The sequence below is a fragment of the Chiloscyllium plagiosum genome, chromosome 7, assembly GCF_004010195.1.
Source record: "Chiloscyllium plagiosum isolate BGI_BamShark_2017 chromosome 7, ASM401019v2, whole genome shotgun sequence".
NCBI lineage: Eukaryota > Metazoa > Chordata > Chondrichthyes > Orectolobiformes > Hemiscylliidae > Chiloscyllium > Chiloscyllium plagiosum.
The window spans coordinates 58,122,115-58,142,765 of record NC_057716.1 but is presented as its reverse complement, the minus strand read 5'-3'; the positions used below and the strand labels follow the sequence as shown (position 1 = coordinate 58,142,765).

General features: G+C 40.7%; 1 protein-coding gene across 7 annotated transcripts in view; it reads left to right on the top strand.

Annotated features, from left to right (window-relative positions):
* The window catches only part of LOC122551617 (coiled-coil domain-containing protein 148-like), a 99,195-nt gene that overhangs the window by 68,523 nt on the left and 10,021 nt on the right, over positions 1–20,651 (top strand). For all 7 annotated transcript variants that reach the window (XM_043693809.1, XM_043693807.1, XM_043693811.1 and 4 more), the window contains 4 exons: positions 3,118–3,256; positions 9,631–9,837; positions 16,512–16,652; positions 18,904–19,022. In XM_043693809.1, coding sequence (XP_043549744.1) covers positions 3,118–3,256; positions 9,631–9,837; positions 16,512–16,652; positions 18,904–19,022 — 606 coding nt within the window. The remainder of the gene's footprint in view (positions 1–3,117; positions 3,257–9,630; positions 9,838–16,511; positions 16,653–18,903; positions 19,023–20,651) is intronic.

Below are 20,651 nucleotides of genomic sequence, written 5' to 3'. Positions count from 1 at the left end.
CCAATGTGAAGCTCTGACTGCAGCTGTGGTGCTGAGTACACATACCATAGTGAGTGTGAGGGAGATGAATGAGATATCTGAGAGTTAAAAAATTCTTGTCAAAAGAAGAAGTAATTCCTTAGCCCTCAAATAAGACAGACAAACTTGTATATTTGCTTATGATACAGAAGCCAACAAACTATTTTGCTGGGGATTAGCATATCTCTTTCACCAGAGAGCACATTGAATGGTTTTAATGAACTGTATTAGCAGGAGTTTATCTCGCCTTTGTACTAACTGCATCCTGAAGTGACCTAAAATCTGATCTGTAACTGTTTGTAGTTTACCTATAGGCAGAATTGACTTACTCTTGGGGAGTGATTATGGCTGGAGTGAAAGTCATAACTTCTCCATTAGTCACAGAAATACCAAGTGAGGTCAAGAATACAAAGCAGTTGGTCTTTCCCCACCGCGCCTTGGCAGCAGCTGCCCCAAGTTTCAGCCCATTCCTCAACACATAGTCCTGGGCTTTATCCTTTATGTGTAGTGATCTGAGCAGTGACCAAACACATTCCAGCAGCAGCCACATTGGCATCACAGACCAATGCGGTGTCTGAACCTGACACAAATGGCTGTCTGAGCCTTTCTTTGGGGAATTGAATAATCTGAAGGAGATGTTCAATAAGCTTTCTGAGGCTCAACAGACTGATCCAGACCTAACTAGTAGAACAATTGGCTCAAAATTAAACTGAAGGGAATTCCAGAATGTTAAAAAGGGTTCTGATGAGGAAGTGGAGACTTCCTTGCAGACAAGAGAATGAAAAGTACTCAATATTTTGCCAAGAGCGGTGCCACCCAAATATTTTCAGGACATATTAAGCATAGCCCATGAAGTTTCTATGGCTGGACATTAAGGGATCCAGAAAACCGAAACACATGTCAATTTTGTTAATGACCGGGATTTCATAAAGGCATGGTGCAGTTTTGTAAATATGCCAGTGTGTCAGACTGAGGGAAAACAGAAGCTTCCATACAAATTGTATCTCTAAGTCCCATGCCAGCTTTTGGGAAACCATTTAGTAGGTTGTCAGTGGACTGCATGGTACTAGAAAGAGACAGTACACTGCTCCAATCTTGGTCAAAACATAAAACTGGGGGCTTGTCCAAGTCATAACAATAATCACTCTGTCAATATGTGTTCTTATATGCAAAGATCTATGCATATGCCCCTTAAATCTCTTCAGTGTACATTCTTTAGAACAAACCTCTATTGTCTCCCCCAATCACTTCTGCAAAATAGATCAGCTCGCAATAATCTGTATTCAATTCCATTTGCCACTTGTCTACCCATTCAGCTAACCTATTCATGTCCTACTACAATCAATTTAAATCATCTTCACTGTTTGACACTCTTTCATTTTGGTAGTTTCAAACAATTTCACTCTGCATTCCAACATCCATATCGTTTATATGCATCAAAAAGCAGTTGTCCTAACACCACTGTCTACCATCCTACAGTCTAAAAAATAACAATTTATCACTACTGGCTCTTTTCTGTCCTTAAGCCAATTTTTAAAAAATTCAAGCTGACAATGATCCTCCTGACCATGAGGTTGATCACCCTTTATATGGTACTTTATAAAACACTTCAGTTAAAATCCATACAGACAATGCTCATTTTATTAAGGCTCATTATCAACCTTCTCATTAGTCAATTAAAAAATTTTAAAAATTGAGCGAGAGTAAGCTTACTTTTGTATTTGTACACCAAGCGAAAGATAGACAGTTTTTGGCTATCAGCAAGAAAATTCTGTTGCTAATTGTATTATTTGCAGCAGTGACTACATTTCGGTATACTTTTCCAAACTCAAGGTCCTACGATGAGGTGGGCCTGTAGTTCTTGGAAGGATGCCTTGAGCTTAGGCTGACATTCTGTACATGCAAATGCAATGAGGTTCAGATTAAGTCATGTACAATGTACATGCACACAACAGAATGCTGTGTTATAGAGCAATTTGTGTCCATAGAGACAAATTATAAAAGGTTAGCTTGCAAATAGAGTAACTAATTAGAAAGACAAAATGTTTCTTGAAAGGAGAATGGTTTATAAAAATAGTAAAGCTTTTGTTAGAGCTGTACATGGCATTGCTGAGACCAAACCTTCATTAACATATGCATAAGAATAAAAGGTGATCATATGATATGATTGTGATGGTACTTGACAGGGTAAGTACTAAGATGATAGTTGCCTCATGGCAAAATCTGGAAAGAGAGCATAGTTTCAAATTAAGATACAGTAGCGCCTTGACGTACGAATGACCCCGTTCATACACAAATCAGTTTACGAACAGGATTGTACGTAAAATTTTGCTTCATCATATGTACGAAATTCAAGGTACGAGCGAAGGTACAAACACAAGAAGCCCATGTGCGACCACGTGGTTTCATTGTTTTGCTTTACTACGCACTTGTTGAACGCAAAAGCTCTCAGGCCCCGCATGATCTCATTCAGTTCGTCTTTGGCGCGTGCACTGTGCTTTCGTTGCTTCGTCCAAGCATTCTTACGCTATCCGAACAATGGGAAAAATTGATTCAGTTTGTGAACTTTTTGGTTCGCAAACCGGGTCCCGGAACGGATTAAGTTCGTAAGTCGAGGCACGACTGTATTTCCCATTTATAGTGAAGATCAGCTGGAATGTCTTCTATCGGAGGGACCTGAATGTTTGAAATTCTTTAACATTGGAGGCTGGATCATTCAATATATTCAAGATTAGAGTTTTGATCTACAAAGGAATCAAGGGTTTGTGGGAACTGGCAGGAAAGTGGAGCTAAGGCAGCTACAATCCTATTGAGTAACAGAGCAAGCTTGAGGGACCAAGTAGTTTCTTTTGTTTTTATTTTTGCATTTTTATATTCCCTAACTGACAAGTAGCTACATGCAATCTGTGTCCATCACATGAGATTTCCAAAAACATTATAGAACCCAAAAAAGCCATCCTGGAAAAATTTCCTTTTGTGCTTGAGCAGTCTAAATGCATTAATAGTGGGGAAATGCAACCTAATTAGATTTTCTTTCTGATACTGCAAAAAAAATTATGTTTAACTTTGCTGTTAAAGGCATTTCTCCCTTTTTTTCAGGAATTGTGGTTGGAGTGAAGAAGATCATTGGACATTTCTAGTTATTGTGGATTTGTATTCTCATGAGACTCAGAATCGAAATATGCTCTACATGGATATGCTGTTGAGGTTGTTGCCACACAAGTCCAGGCAAGAACTGGTTAGTCCCTTATTTTGAATTTAGAGGACGTATATGTGGGATTTTGAAATGTTATTCTAAGATTATTTCCTCTCTTATAGTGTCCACTTTTGGTCACTATTTACAATGGGAACATTCAGTGCTTAGAGACAGTTAAGATGCTGTTGTCAAGTGTCAGAATTGAACTCTAAAGGAAACCCTGGTCTATTAAATGACCTGGTTGAGGGCATAGAAGGATGGGTTAGTAAATTTGCAGATGACACTAAAGTCGGTAGAGTTGTAGATAGTGACAAAGAATGTTGTAGGTTACAGAGAGACATAGATAAGTTGCTGAGCTGAGCTGAGAGGTGGCTCAGCTTGCAGTGCTGAACTCATTTTGGCATTTACCAAATTGGATCATCTGTGATAACTTCCACACTTTGAGGCATGAACTAGTCCTCTATGTGTTTCTGATTGTCCATGTGGCTGTCTCTTTGACATCTATGAATTGTAGAAGCATAATTACTTCACTGTTGTGGATGCCATTGACTAATTCAAAGATTATTTCAGAAATCTTTTGATAGTACTTCTTCTGTTAAAGATCCCACAGTCCACTGCCAGTCCCTCAACCATTGACCCTCCCTATATGAACATAAAACATTACAGCACAGTACAGGCCCTTCGGCCCTCAATGTTGTGCCACTGTTGTTTGTCATTTTTATAAATGACCTGGTTGAGGGCATAGAAGGATGGGTTAGTAAATTTGCAGATGACACTAAAGTCGGTAGAGTTGTAGATAGTGACAAAGAATGTTGTAGGTTACAGAGAGACATAGATAAGTTGCTGAGCTGAGCTGAGAGGTGGCAAATGGAGTTTAATGCGGAAACATGTGTTGGTACACCAGCCTCTGTCTTTTCTCAGCTAGACAATTTCTGATCCGAGCTGCTAAATCACCCTCAATCCCATGCCTCCGTAATTTGTGCAATAGCCTACCATGAGGAACCTTATCAAACGCCTTACTGAAATCCATGTACACATCAACTGCATTACCCTCATTTACCTGTTTGGTCACCATCTCAAAGAACTCAATAAAGTTTGTGAGGCATGACCTACCCTTCGGCCCTCAATGTTGTGAACCAATCTGAAGCCCATCTAACCTATACTATTCCATTCCTGTCCATATGCCTATCCAGTGACCATTTAAATGCCCTTAAACTTGCTGAAACTATGATTATTGCAGGCAGTGCGTGCCATGCCCCAACTACTCTGGATAAAGAAACTAAATTTTGACATCTGTTCTATATCTATCACCCCTCAGTTTAAAGCTATGTTCCCTCACGCTAGCCATCTCCATCTGAGGAAAAAGACTGTCACTATCCAACCTATCTAACTCTCTAACGTTATGTCTTAATTAAGTCACCTCTCAACCTTCTTTTCTCTAATGAAAATAGCTTTCAGTCTCTCAGCCTTTCCTCTTAAGACCTTCCCTGCATACCAGGCAACATCCTAGTAAATCTCCTCTGAACCCTTTCTAAAGCTTCCACATCCTTCCTATAATGAGGTGGCCAGAACTGTACACAAAACTCCAAATGTGGCCGCACTAGGGCCGCAGCATGATCTGATGTTTTCGAAACTCAGTCCCTCTACCAATAAAAGCTAACACACTGTATGCCTTCTTAACAACCCTCTCAACCTGGGTGGCAGCTTTCAAAGATCTATGCACCTGGACACTGAGATCTCTCTGCTCACCTACACGACCAAGAATCTTACCATTAGCCCAGTACTCTGCATTCCTGTTACTTCTTCCAAAGTTAATCATCTCACATGTTTCCGCATTAAACTCCATTTGCCACCTCTCAGCTCAGCTCAGCAACTTATCTATGTCTCTCTGTAACCTACAACATTCTTTGTCACTATCTACAACTCTACCGACTTTAGTGTCATCTGCAAATTTACTAACCCATCCTTCTATGCCCTCAACCAGGTCATTTATAAAAATGACAAACAACAGTGGACCCAAAACAGATCCTTGCGATACCCCACTAGTAACTGAACTCCAGGATGAATATCACCAGCCTCTGTCTTTTCTCAGCTAGACAATTTCTGATCCGAGCTGCTAAATCACCCTCAATCCCATGCCTCCGTAATTTGTGCAATAGCCTACCATGAGGAACCTTATCAAACGCCTTACTGAAATCCATGTACACATCAACTGCATTACCCTCATTTACCTGTTTGGTCACCATCTCAAAGAACTCAATAAAGTTTGTGAGGCATGACCTACCCTTCACAAAACCGAGTTGACTATCCCTAATCAACTTATCCCTTTCTAGATGATAAATCCTATCTCTTATAAACCTTTCCAACACTTTACCAACAAATGAAGTGAGGCTCACAGGTCTATCATTTCCAGGGTTGTCTCTACTCCCCTTCTTGAACAAGGGAACAACATTTGCTCTTCTCCAGTCTTCTGGATCTATTCATGTTGACAATGACAACATGTGTATATGAATAGGAAGGGTTTGGAAGGATATGGGCCAGGTGCTGGCAGGTGGGACTAGATTGGGTTGGGATATCTGGTCGGCATGGACGAGTTGGACCGAAGGGTCTGTTTCCATGCTATACATCTCTATGACTCGATGAGTGTATAAAGATCAAAGCCAAAGGCTCAGCAATCTCCTCCCTGGCTTCCCAGAGAATCCTAGGATAAATCTCATTCGGCCCAGGAGACTTATCTATTTTTACACTTTCCAGAATTACTAACACCTCCTCCTTATGCACCTCAATCCCATATGGTCTAGTAGCCTGTATCTCAGTATTCTCCTCACCACATTGTCTTTTTCTAGTGTGAATACTGACGAAAAGTATTCATTTAGCATTTTCCCCATCTCCTCTGATTCCACGCACAACTTCCCACTACTATGATTGATTGGCCCAAATCTTACTCTAAGGAGAAAGTGAGGTCTGCAGATGCTGGAGATCAGAGCTGAAAATGTGTTGCTGGAAAAGCGCAGCAGGTCAGGCAGCATCCAGGGAACAGGAGAATCGACGTTTCGGGCATAAGCCCTTCTTCAGGAATCTTCAGCCCTTCTGAAGAAGGGCTTATGCCCGAAACGTTGATTCTCCTGTTCCCTGGATGCTGCCTGACCTGCTGCGCTTTTCCAGCAACACATTTTCAGCCCAAATCTTACTCTAGGTCATTCTTTTATTCTTGATATACCTATAGAAAGCCTTAGGGTTTTCCTTGATCCTATCCACCAAATGACTTCTCATGTGTCCTCCTGACTCTTCTTAGTTCTCTCTTTAGGTCTTTCCTGGCTAACATGTAACTCTCAAGCACCCTAACTGAGTCTTCACATCTCATCCTAACATAAGCTGCCTTCTTCCTCCTGACAAGTGATTCAATTTCCTTAGTAAACCGTGGCTCCTGCGCTCAACAACTTCCTCCCTGCCTGGCCGGTATATACTTATCAAGGATCCATAGTCGATAGTCCTTGAATAAGCTCAACCCCTGCAGCTTCCTTCCCCATCCTATGCATCCTAAATCTTGCCTAATCGCATCATAATTGCCTTTTCCCCAGCTAAACCTTTGCCCTGCGGTATATACCTATCCCTTTCCATCACTAAAGTAAACGTAACCGAATTGTGGTCACTATCACCAAAGCCCTCACTTACCTCCAAATCGAACATCTGGCCGGGTTCATTACTCAGTACCAAATCTAATGTGGCCTCGCCCCTTGATGGCCTCTCTACATACTGTGTCAGGAAACCCTCCTGCACACATTGGGCAAAAACTGACCCACCTAAACTACTTGAAGTATAGTACTCCCAGCCAATATTTGGAAAGTTAAAATTCCCCCATAACGACCACCCTGTCACTCTTGCTCCTATCGAGGATCATCTTTGCTATCCTATCCTCCAATTCTCTGGTACTATTTGGAGGCCTATAGAAAACTCCCAACTCCTTTTTGTTTCTAATCTCAGCCCATACTACCTCAGAAGATGACTCCTCAAACATCCTTTCTGCAACCATAATACTGTCCTTGACTGACAGTGCCACACCACCCCCTCTTTTACCATTTTCTGTGTTCTTACTGCAACATCTAAATCCTGGAACCTGCAATAACCATTCCTGTCCCTGGTCTACCCATGTCTCTGAAATGGCCACAATGTCGAAATCCCAGGTACCAAACCAAGCTGCAAGTTCACCTCCCTTATTCCAGATGCTCCTGGTGTTGAAGTAGACACACTTCAAACGAACTTCTTGCTTGCTAGTGCGTTCTTGCAATCTTGAAATCTTAGTTCTGTGTTCACTAGTCTCAACCTCGCGTATACTTGAACTACCATTTCTGTTCCCATCCTCCTGCTGAATTAGTTTAAACTCACCTGAAGAGCATTCACAAATTTCTCCCCCAGAATATTGGTACCCCTCTGGTTCAGGTGAAGACCGTCCTGCATGTAGAGGTCCCACCCACCCAAGGAAGAACACCAATTATCCAGGAATCCAAAACCCTCCCTCCTGCACCATCCCTATCGCCACATGTTCAACGTCTGTGTGTGTGTGTGTGTGTCCTTCTCTCTTTCTCTGTGTCTCTCTGTTTGTGTGTCTCTCTCTGTCTGTGTGTGTGTGTCTGCTACCTTCCCAGCACAAAGCATGGGCAATCAACCAAAGACAACAGCTCTTTTTTTGCTCCAGCTGTATGCTTACACCCTAGCTCCCTAAATGTCTGCCTTAAATCCCCATCTCTCTTCCTACCTCTGTCATTACTGCATTTGTGGACCACAACTTGGGCTTCTCCCCAAGCCCCTCAACGATCCCGAAACACGATCAGAGACATCACAAACCCTGGCACCTGAGAGGCAACACACAGCAAAGAGGGTTACCTCAGATTATGGCAGGATCTTGACCAGATGGACCAATGGGCTGAGAAGTGGCAGATGGAGTTTAATTCAGATAAATGTGAGGTGCTGCATTTTGGGAAAGCAAATCTTAGCAGGACTTATACACTGCATGATAAGGTCCTAGGGAGTGCTGCTGAACAAAGAGACCTGGGAGTGCAGGTTCATAGCTCCTTGAACGTGGAGTCGCAGGTAGATAGGATAGTGAAGAAGGCGTTTGGTATGTTTTCTTTTATTGGTCAGAGTATTTAGTACAGGAGTTGGGAGGTCATGTTGCGGCTGTACAGGACATTGGTTTGGCCATTGTTGGAGTATTGCATGCAATTCTGGTCTCCTTCCTATCGGAAAGATGTTGTGAAACTTGAAAGGGTTCAGAAAAGATTTACAAGGATGTTGCCAGGGTTGGAGGATTTGAGCTATAGGGAGAGGGGCTGAACAGGCTGGGGCTGTTTTCCCTGGAGCGTCGGAGATTGAGGAGTGACCTTATAGAGGTTTACAAAATTAGGAGTGGCATGGATAGGAAAAATAGGGAAAGTCTTTTCCCTGGGGTCGGGGAGTCCAGAATTAGAGGGCATAGGTTTATCGTGAGAGGGGAACTTTTTCACACAGAGGGTGGTACGTGTCTGGAATGAGCTACCAGAGGAAGTGGTGGAGGCTGGTACAGTTTCAATATTTAAAAGATGGGTATTTGATTAGGAAGGGTTTGGAGGGATATAGGCTAGGTGCTGGCAGGTGGGACTAGATTGGGTTGGGATATCTGGTCAGCATGGACGGGTTGGACTGAAGGGTCTGTTTCCATGCTGTACATCTCTGTGACTCTCTGACTATGATGTTTCTGAGATTCCCCCTTATTCTTTTAAAGAATATAATCCTAAGTGATCAAGTCTCTCCATAGTGAAGATATAAACAAAGTTGTGAAGACAAAAAACATGGGCTCACTTAAAAAGCAATTTGATTCCAGAATGTGGGTTAAACGTTTTGTCTTGCACACTGGGAAATCTTATGAAGCACATTCATTGTCCCTACCCACTTCTGATTCAATGACTGAAGCTTTTACTTACTTTGCTACACTATTTGCTACACTTCATGACACATTGTAGATCAGGTTGAAAATCTATAGGATGGGTGAAAATCAGCTCCAATGAGTTTGGGCATTCTAATCTAGTGAACCTGTGTCAATATCCTGAAAAGTCCCTAACTTTCTATGAATTAACATGATTAATGTGGTATTGCACCAACAGTTTTCACACCACACTTCGGAAACTAAGATGAATGAATTTTATTATACAATATGAAGAGTGCTTTACACGTGTCTTGTGTACCTTAGTTTTGGGAAAAAAATCATTACAAGCTCCATCCTTTTAAGTCGAGGTGCAAAATGCTGACCAATTGAATTTAATATCTGTAAATAAATATGAATCTTTTAAGATTTATGAAACATATCAGAACACCAATAGATAAAGAAATGGCCTAAAAGATGGATTTTTATTGAGAAAGTAACAAAGTCTGACTTGCAGATTGATCACTGGAGATTATGGGATGGATTTCAATTTAAGAAAGAGCACCGGAGAGTTCTGATTCAGAGTTGGACCCGTGACAAGAAAGACTTGCTTATGAAGACAGTGATGATATTTGCTGAAGCTTGTATTGCTCATGAGACTGACGTATTGCTGGCAAATGACAGACGGAAACAGCAGGAAATCTGTGCTGAATTAAACTGCAAGGTGAGAAGAAACATCGATTTATACAAACATCAGACCAAATTCAAATATTCCTCTATCTTTATTTGCCACAAATAATTAAAATAACTTGATAATCTCCTTATGCTCCTAAAATTTGCCCTCCCCATTTATCATTTCTGTGCACAGTGGCTGATGTGACAATGTTTGGTGTGTGAATATTTGCAGATTTTAATCTTCAGTGTTGAGATGACTTTCTGACAAGGCATAAATCTAGATATTTCATGGTTTCAATACTGACTAAAACTGAGTCTTTACTCCTTACAACCTTATTGAGTTCTTTGAGAAGGTAACCAAACAGGTAGATGAGAGTAAACCAGTTGATGTGGTGTATATGGATTTCAGCAAGGCGTTCAATAAGGTTCCCCACAGTAGGCTATTGTACAAAATGCGGAAGAATGGGATTGTGGGAGATATAGCAGTTTGGATCAGTAATTGGCTTTCTGAAAGAAGACAGAGGGTGGTGGTTGATGGGAAATGTTTATCCTGGAGTCCAGTTACCAGTGGTGTACCACAATGGTCGGTGTTGGATCCACTGCTGTTCATCATTTTTATAAACTACCTGGATGAAGGCGTAGAAGGGTGGGTTGGTAAATTTGCAGACGACACTAAGGTCGGTGGAGCTGCGGATAGTGACGAAGGATGTTGTAGGTTACAGAGAGACATAGATAAGCTGCAGACTGGGCTGAGAGGTGCAAATGAAGTTTAATGCGGACAAGTGTGAGGTGATTCACTTTGGTCGGAGTAACCGGAATGCAAAGTACTGGGCTAATGGTAAGCTTCTTGGTAGTGTAGATGAGCAGAGAGATCTAGGTGTCCAGGTACACAGATCCTTGAAAGTTGCCACCCAGGTTGACAGGGTTGTTAAGAAGGCATACAGTGTTTTAGCTTTTATTAATAGCGGGACAGAGTTCCGGAACCATGAGGTTATGCTACAGCTGAACAAAACTCTAGTGCGGCCGGACTTGGAGTATTGTGTACAGTACTGGTCACCGCATTATAAGAAGGATTTGGAAGCTTTGGAAAGGGTGCAGAGGAGATTTACCAGGATGTTGCCTGGTATGGAGGGAAGGTCTTATGAGGAAAGGCTGAGGGACTTGAGGCTGTTTTCATTAGAGAGAAGAAAGTTGAGAGGTGACTTAATAGAGACATATAAGATAATCAGAGGGTTAGATAGGGTGGACAGGGAGAGTCTTTTTCCAAGTATGGTGACAGTGAGCACGAGGGGGCATAGCTTTAAATTGAGGGGTGATAGATATAGGACAGATGTCAGAGGTAGTTTCTTTACTCAGAGTAGTAAGGGTATGGAATGCTTTGCCTGCAACAGTGGTAGATTCACCAACTTTAAGTACATTTAAGTTGTCATTGGGCAAGCATATGGATGTACATGGAATAGTGTAGGTTAGGTGGGCTTCAGATTGGTATGACAGATCGGCGCAACATCGAGGGCTGAAGGACCTGTACTGCACTGAAATGTTCTATGTTCTATGTTTGTGCAACTATGGCTCATAGCTTTGAGTCTGCAGGCTGCTTGAGAGAGCCAAAAAACTCATAGCCAGACATGATGGCATTCTGAGAGAATATAAATGCTACATGACTTGAATTAATCCATGTAGAGCACTAATGTGGATTGGTCAGTGGTGCTGAAGGGAGGAATCATGAAGTAAATACCAGTTGTACCTAGCTGGTTCAACTCCAGCCATCAAAAACACTATCTAAAGGCAGGGGAGGTCAATAATGATGAGGAAGCTAAGGAAACGATTCATGATGGGGCACTCTCTCAATAGGTTTTCTTGGCCCCTCAGACTGTGCCTGTGGAGACCTATGACAAAGGTGCCCATTCAGTGAAATGGGTCCAGCAACTGTTGGAGGGATGTCCTCTGGCACCTGCATAATGAGGATAACTGCAGTGGGCATTTCAGCTACAAGCAAGTCATAAGTGAGCAGGCTGTATCTACCTCATCTGTGGGCACAGGGGTGCACAGTATAAAATTGGCCAATAGCAGATGCTGCATGATTCACTGGGGCTGTCAACACTACGATTCCTTGGAAACTATAAATTCAATGTTTATTCAATAGAAATAAAAATAGAAACAAAAACATAATGTGAGACTTTTAAAATAAGGATGGAAATATGTTAGTACATCCTGGTTGAGTTATCCCCGTCATCCCAAGTAACATTCTCAATGTCCCTTGAATTAATGTTCAGATCCTGTCTGCAACTCCTTGGAAAATCAACTCGTATTACATTAACTCTTATAGTATATGTATCAAATACAGTTTAATTTTGTTATATTTGATGTAACAACTGCTTGTTTAAATCAGGCACAGTATGTAAGACTTAAACCATATCTTACTCTACTTTTGCCTACACTATTACAAAAATTGTGAATTTTTTATTGTATTCTTGGCTTCCAATAGTAACAAAAAAATTATGTTGAGATTGTGTATTGTTTTAGACATGGTTATGCCAACCTATTTGATATGAAGTTGACAGCTACAATTTTTTAACAAGCCTTCGCACCCTATCAAATGCTTAAAATGATCGAAACAAAAACAATTATTTGAATAGAACATCATTGACAAATTGAATAGTGTAAGAATACTCAAATCAAAACCACAACAAATATTTAACAAAGCACCTGTCAAATTCTAACTCCTTTGCCTTAACTGGGTTTTCTGCCCAGCATATGCAAACAATGCATACATTCTGTGCTGAGTATTATGGTTCTTTGTCAAGTGTCAATAACCAGGGTTTCACAGAAAATTTCTTTATGCGAGGCCCTGGCAGGTTTTCTCACCATATCATCCTAAACTTGTCTCATTAACTACCCACCTGCCCTGCAGGGACACTCTTTCGTCCAACATTAGCCTAATCTTATGTTCACCATACTCAAGAACTCATCACGCTCATGATCTCCTGGAGTGGACTGGCAACTTTGGGGCCAATGCCATCTCTAAAAGGGCATTGAGTACCTGGACAAAGGCTGTCAGTCTTGCATCATTTGTGATATTTGTCCTGGACATGAAAAATTTCAGGAAGTTGGTACCTTGCTTTGTGAACAAGAACCTGGATGTTTTGGTGCAGAAGAGGTATGTCCTCTTCCTCAGCAGAGGAGCCCCGTCTGTGGTAGCCTCCCATGTATATGCAGTCTCATCCATCCAGAGGAATGGCCAACAATATGAAAAGAATGTCAATGACTTTGTTTGCTGTATAGGTTAAGTGCTCCACCATCTTCTCTCTGCTAACTTACACTCATTCCATCTGTCACTGTACCCAGTCCCCACCAAGGCCTTGCATTCTACCACTTACTATTGCATCCAACATGTTATGTCATTCAATGCAGATCACCACTGCCAACCCAGCATGGTCTCCACACTACTTAGTCATTTAGGACAGCTCACCACTTCCCCTCCCCTAATTTACATCAGCATTAATAGCTGTGCCAGCCACTTGCATCTTCTTATATACCTCCCTTTTTCTCAATCCAGGAGAAAATGGCCAATAACAAAGCAGAAAGAGTCAAGAAAGATGGTAGGCTATCCAACATTTGGCTCCTGCCCCCAAGAGGAAAGGATCATCACCCTGACTGTCCCATCAGCTACCCTTAATTTACTGTGCTGGGACCTCCTGAATGAAAAGTACTGTCCTTGACTTTACTGAGGACTGCTGGCACCCATGACAAGCTTCCTAGCTTTGTGTATGTGCTAAATAGCAAGGAAAGACTAAACTATTCCTTTCTTTTCATTTCTACCTGAAGGGGAAATGTGCAAAATATTAAGGCAAGGATAGGCAGAAATGCTGTGTGTTGCACCTAGGCTCAAAGTGAGCGATGCTAAGAGAGTAAGTGAACAGCCCTGAGATGCAGCGTGGTCCAATCTGTCAGGTTCGATCCTAGTCCCAGTATATAAAGTTACCTTTTAGCAACATTTCAACGAGTTGCTGGTGCATCCAAAGTGCAGCTTTAAAGTGCTCAAGCTTATTGTAAGTGGATCAAAGATGTGCCATGATGATGTAGAGAGGTTGACACATGCCCAGTGCCAAGGACTGTTGACAAAGGGTGCATGTCATCAGTGCTCAAGGGATGTGCCCTGATGCCGTGTGCCCAAGATGGAGGGCTGGTGGATCAAGCAACAAGCTAGAATCACCATGCACCCACTCCAACTTCCTTGTCAAGCATCTTCAACATCAACTTTCCGTGCAGCAGCTGATAGATTAGAAATCAGCATTAAAACTGAGGTGAGGTGTGCTTTTAATGAAGCTAACAACCAGCAATAATATCTATAAAATGCATCTTATTGCTGCCAAGTGAGAATCTCATTCAATTCCCAGGACTTAATTGGAAAATGCAACTAGTTATTCCCAAAGTTGAGAAATGTCTCACAGGACTTCTCACACAGTTCTTCCAGATTTCTTGCCATCATTCAGGCCCAATAAAGTTCTGCCCAGTATTGCAGATCAACCAATTTGTGCATTCTTTTCACCAGTTAGAATTCCCCTCCAAGCTTTCCTTTTAGTTTTATTCGTATGTTATGTGGATGAATGAATCAATGACTTCATTGCTGGTTTAAAAGAAATGTGATACTCCAAGTCTTCAAAATGTCCCACTGTTTAATTGAAACATTCTGGGTACATTTGTATCAATTCTTCTTTGTATCGCCCTGTGATTACAGGGTGCTTTTCACTGAGTGTACTATCTTCAACCCTTAGCTACCTTCTTTGCCTCATGATTCGTTGAGACAATCTGTAGTTCTTCACATCTGCTCAATCCTAGGACATCAGGACTGTCTGTCTGTTTTTGTAATATAGACTGTGCGATTAACATTCTTCTCTTTGTCCGTCTGATTTGGGTGGTTCCGCATGTCAATGTATGGTGCTAGAAAAGCACTGCAGGTAAAGAAGCATCTGAGGAGCAGGAGAGTGGGTGTTTCACGCATAAACCCTTCATCGGAATAAGAACAAATCCTGCTGGCTTTCTCTTGGCTTAACTGATGTCTAGCTGTTTTGGTCATCAGGATCTTCAACTGTCTGCTCGTGCCTTCATGTGTTTTGTAGTGAACATACCCTGCAGTATTGTGAGCTTGTCCTTTTTAATTGGTGTTTTCTACAGTTCAAGGTACAGAACCCTAACTTAATTGGTCTATCAACCTTTCATCTGTGTCCTTCAATTTCTATTTTCTGGCAGCATTTTTAATCTGTGACAATTCTTTTAATATGCTCATTTCACTCCTTTCTGAGGCTTTCATATTCATATTGGTAGACCGACAATTTGATTTTACTTGGAGATAGGTGCTGTATTTTTCAAAACAAAACTAGATTTCTGCTGTATTCTTCAGTAAGCTTTCAGTTGTTGAATAAATGTAATCTTTTGTCTGTTGCCTACGAAAGATTATAGCTGACCCTCTCTTCATTGCTCGTTCCTTTTAGGAAACTACTAAAAGTCAGTCAGCTCTTTTGCTTAAACTTTTCAACTGCCTCCCATGATATCATCAGCTTCTCAATTCATTATGGATTATAGCATGCATTAATTCCTGTGCATATTGACATTCCATTTTTTAGTTTTATTGTGTTGAACTTAGTTTTTTTTCTCTCTCTGCAACTAATTGGGGTGATTTTGCTGACCAGCATTAAATTAATTGAATAAAAACAAAGAACTGTGGATGCTGAAAATCTGAAGAAAAGCAGGGCATGCTGGAGAAATTAAGATGCTTTAGGTTTGTTCACATCTGTCACCACATTATCTGCCTCCCAGATTTTGAAATAATCATACTTCAGCCTTAAAAAGGTTAGAACCTTTCATCTTTAACTCAATTTGCCATGGTGTCAAATTAACAGACTACCTTAAGCCATTGTAGTGTTCCTTACAATCTGGCTCTCCAGGGCAGCTATGCGTATGGCCCTTTGGAACATTTAGATATTAAGTTGGTTCCTGACAGATGAGTTCCTTGCTGTTTATTGATAGTATAATAACTTATATCAGTAACTGACAAAATGATTAGAAGCAAGTTAAGGAGAAATTCTTTCACATTTGAAGTCTGGGATTTGGAACTTATTGCCAGCTGGGATGGTAGAAGCAGGAAATTCTCATCATATTTAAAAAGGACTTGCAAATGCATTTGAAGAATCTATAAGATTATGAATCAAAAGTTAAAAGCAAATTTTGAACTGGATAACCTTTATTTTGCCTGCACAGATAGATTTGCTGGAGGCCCCCTTTCTGTATTTTTGTACAGACAACTGATTATCTCATAAATTAGAAACATGTTTGTTTGTTTTAGGAACATATTATAATGTTTCCCCCATGCCTGCTCAGGGAGTTCAACCAAGAGCATAGACTAATAATTGAAACCTAGAATACTCTTGACCTTTTGTGTTCAGTATACCATTACTCAGAACATTTACCAACTGAGTTATCAAGAAACCTATGAATGAAGTCTCATCTGGAAATCACCAAACCTACAACTGATATTGAAACATGATGAATTACAATTTATCAAATCAACCATGAACTGGATATATACCTGTAATTACCTGCATTTAATTTATGTATTTTTAAAAATTGAGATTAATGTGTTTCTTTACTTGTTCCACAGAGTGCATATTATGCTCTCCAATGATTTTGATTTTACTTAATTAAAAGAACAGTACATTTCACTAGGTTCAGGAAATGCGTGCACATCAAGAGGAAATGGCTAGACTGGAAGCAGCTATTGCTGTGCAGAAGAGAGAAAGAGAATTGGAACAAGAGAGGAAGGAAAGAGAAAAGGAAATGTGCCGTAGAACCATGGATAAAGAAAAAGTAAGGAGATCTGTACAATGTGAATAATAGACTTTGGTGCACTGCCTATTCATCCTGTTTTTGTAATTAATTGCTGTAATTTTTTGGAAGTCTGAAATAAATATGATTCTTCACATAGCGCTGAGTGTAGGATCTCTAAAGTGATTCATGTAATTACACTACATTTTTGTCATTGAGGGCTAACCTCTTAACACAATTGTGCTACAAGTATTAAAATGACTGAAGCATGTGATTTGATATTAATAGTTTGTTAAGCATAATGACATCACTTAATCTGCTACTCTGGATTGTTAAATTTAAAATAATCGATTTACTTTATTGTAGCTTTCTCTTATATACAGATCACTTGCAAAAGTGCAATGTTTGCTCTATTATTTCAAAATTGCTGTTGTACATTGGATGATTTTTTTACTGCAGCAGGACATTTGACAATGCCAGTTAGACTTGGGCCTTGCATTTTATGTTTCCCATCAGAAGTTGCTGAAAGTGTGAATTGAAACATCATATTGAAACATGACTTTTGGAATGTGCATGATCAGATGGGCTGAGGAGTGGCAGATGGAGTTTAATTTTAGATAAATGTGAGGTGCTGTATTTCGGAAAGGCAAATCAGAGGCAGGACTTAAACATTTAATGTTTAGGTCCTGGGGAATGTTGCTGAACAAAGAGACCTTGGAGTGCAAGTTCATAATTCCTTAAGTGGAGTCACAGGTAGGTAGGATAGCGAAGGTACACTGCCTTTATTGGTCAGTGCATTGAGTATAGATTCTGGATTAGTGGTGCTGGAAGAGCAGAGCACTTCAGGCAGCATCCGAGGAGCAGTAAAATCAACGTTTCAGGCAAAAGCCCTTCATCAGGAATGTTGAGACATATTGTGACTGTACAGGACATTGGTCAGGCCACTTTTGGAATACTGCGTGCAATTCTGGTCTCTCTGCTCAGGAAGGATGTTGTGAAGCTTGGAAGGGTTCAGAAAAGATTGACAAGGATGTTACCAGAGTTGGAGGATCTGAGCTATAGAGAGTGACTGAGTAGGCTGGGACTATTTTCCCTCGGGTGTCGGAGGCTGAGGGGTGACCTGGCAGAGGTTTATAAAATCCTGACTGGCATGGATAGAATAAATAGGCAAGGTCTTTTCCCTGGGTTGAGGGAATGCAAAACTCTAGGACATAGGTTTAAGGTGAGGGGGAAAGATATAAAAGGGACCAAAGAGCAACTTTTTGTGGTGCATGTGTGGAATAAGCTGCCAGAAGAAGTGGTGGAGGCTGGTTACAATTGCAAGATTTAAAAGACATCTGGATGGGTATATGAATAAGAAGGGTTGAGAGGAGTATGGGCCAAATGCTGGCAAATGAGACTAGATTAATTTAATTTAGGATATCTGGTTGGCATGGATGAGTTGGACCAAAGGGTCTGTTTCTGTGCTGTACATCTCTTTGACTCTATGAAAGCACCTACATCTCTTCTGAACTAATTAGATTGAAGGACTGTGTAATCTGTACAATAAGGATTATGAAAAGTTTAAATCTGAGTGAAAAATTAGTTACAGAAAGATAAAGCAAGATTTGACTCAGAGCAATCAAAAATCGACAAAGAAAAACTAAAACGATAAAACAATTGTAACCTAAAGAAATGAGTCTGCACTTTTAATAGTTAAAAGAACCCTTACCTAGTGAATTTTTACTCCCAGCTTTCAGACATAACAATTTGGCATAAATCAGTGCCACAGAATTACTATCACTAGTGTTGAGAGGCTTACATTTGAGAACTTTTAAGTTGTTGAACTGTACAGAACTTGGGCATTTCAAGGCTGATAGAGGTAACACTTGTGAACCAATGCATAGTAGGAGTTGGAGTTCAGATGAGATCAGGCTACATTGATAAAAGTAAAATATTTTGAAGCTGGAAATCTAAAACAACCACAAAGAATGCTGGAGAGACTTAGCAGGTTTGGCAGGTCTGTTTCTCTCCACAGATGCTGCCAGACCTGGTGAATTTCTCCAACATTATTTGTGTTTGTTTCCGGCTACAGTGATATTGATCAGAATAGCTAGGACATATGGTATGCTGTCACACAATCAGCTGCCTACAAATACCGAGATTTGGCATTGGATGTTTGTACTCTGGTTCAGAATGACTTGCTGATTTGTATCCCCTGGGGGAGTCCCCTACCTACAAGACATCAAGGCCACTTTGAAACTGCATTTTAATGCATTCACTAAACCTAAAAGATTCATCTGTATGTTTTTAGATAAAGCAGTTCTGTGCTGAAAAGCAACGTAAGAGGGAAGAACTAGAACAAAAACATCAGCAGCGACTTAGAGAATTGAAAAATGAAATGGCAGAGCAAGCTAAAAGGGACAGAGAGTGGTAAGGATGAATTGCCAGTTCTCAAGTTAAATGTTCCCTTCTGTCATCCACTGTCTTTGTCCTTCAAGACTATTGATTTTTCTTCTGGTGTGATCAACAATGTCACAAATTACAAATATACCTGCCAATACTTCAGAGCTGTACACATACCATGTTTCTCAATGTTGTCACAAAGCTGGTCTTTTTTTTTCTAAAAGCTGTTCCTTTTCTCAAGGATACTGGTCCTTGGGTTATTTTCAGAGAGGCTGTAAACCAGCTCCCAGCCCCAGGGTAACTAGTTTGGTACAGAGATGAGAGAGGATTTTGAGAGGCCTTTTGTTTATATGTAAACAGATGAGACTCCAGGCCATGTGGTCATGTTTTAGATGTGACCTGTATAATGAAGGAAGAATGGTCAGCTCTCTAACTGAGCAGTTCAGTCCAGAACTAGTTAAAAGTTCAGCAGTGGACTGTGTGAACAGGCTGCAAAAATTCTCTTTCCTTCTGCCCTTATAACTTCAATCTGTAAGCATTTGTTCAATTTTTACTGTTGTTTCAGGGGGTTTGCTTATTGTGTATATTCAGAACAGCATAATTAAGTCCAGTTTGGATAGACTGAGTTCTGTAGGGGTTCTTTCTTCTATCTTTGTTCCATTGTGTAATTTTGTGAATACATTTTTGTCTCTTTTAAAACCTGGTTGTCAACCTAGTTAACTTACTCTAGGTAATTTTCACTGTACACTTATAAAAACAAATTGCAAAGTTATGGTCTGGGCTGCCTACTTAATGTATTGAGTGATCTGGCCTAGTCCATAACAATGTGGATGTGATTGGCTTTTTATTTCCCCTTTAGTGATACTGCACTGTAAAAGTTTTTATTTTTCTCACCAGTGTTCAATGCAGTATGTTTCTCATGTGAATATGATTGCATATTTTCAGTGAAGAAGAAGATTATTGATCTGGACAAAAATTTTACAAGTGTAATTAGTGTTGAGTGTGCATCTCCGACTGCAGTGAGAGCAATAATTCAGAGCATAGAAGAAGGCCCTTTGGTCCATCAAGTCTGTGCAAGTTCAAAACAATCACCTAACTATTCTAATTCCATTTTCCAGTATTTAACCCATAGCCTTGTATGCCATGGTATCAAAAGTGCTCATCTAAATTCTTCTTAAATGTTTTAAGAACTTTTGCCTCTACCACCCTTCCAAACTGTGAGTTCTAGAATCTCACTACTCCTGAGTGAAAAAAAATCTTCATCACATCCCCTCTAAGATACCTGTGGAGTCAGAAAATGGGTGAGATTCTTAGCGAGTACTTTGCTTCGGTATTCACTGAGGAGAGGGACGTGACTGATGTTGAAGTTCAGGATAGATGTTTGATTACTCTAGGTCAAGTCAGCATGAGGATGGAGGAAGTGTTGGGTATTCTGAAAGGCATGAAGGTGGACAAGTCCTCAGGTCTGGATGGGATCTATCCCAGGATACTGAGGGAAGTGAGAGAGGAAATAGCTGGGGCCTTCACAGATGTCTTTGCAGCATCCCTGAATACAGGTGATGTCCCAGAGGACTGGGGAATTGCTAATGTTGACTCCTTGTTTAAGAAGGGCAGCAGGGATGATCCAGGTACTTGTAGACCGGTGAACCTGACGTC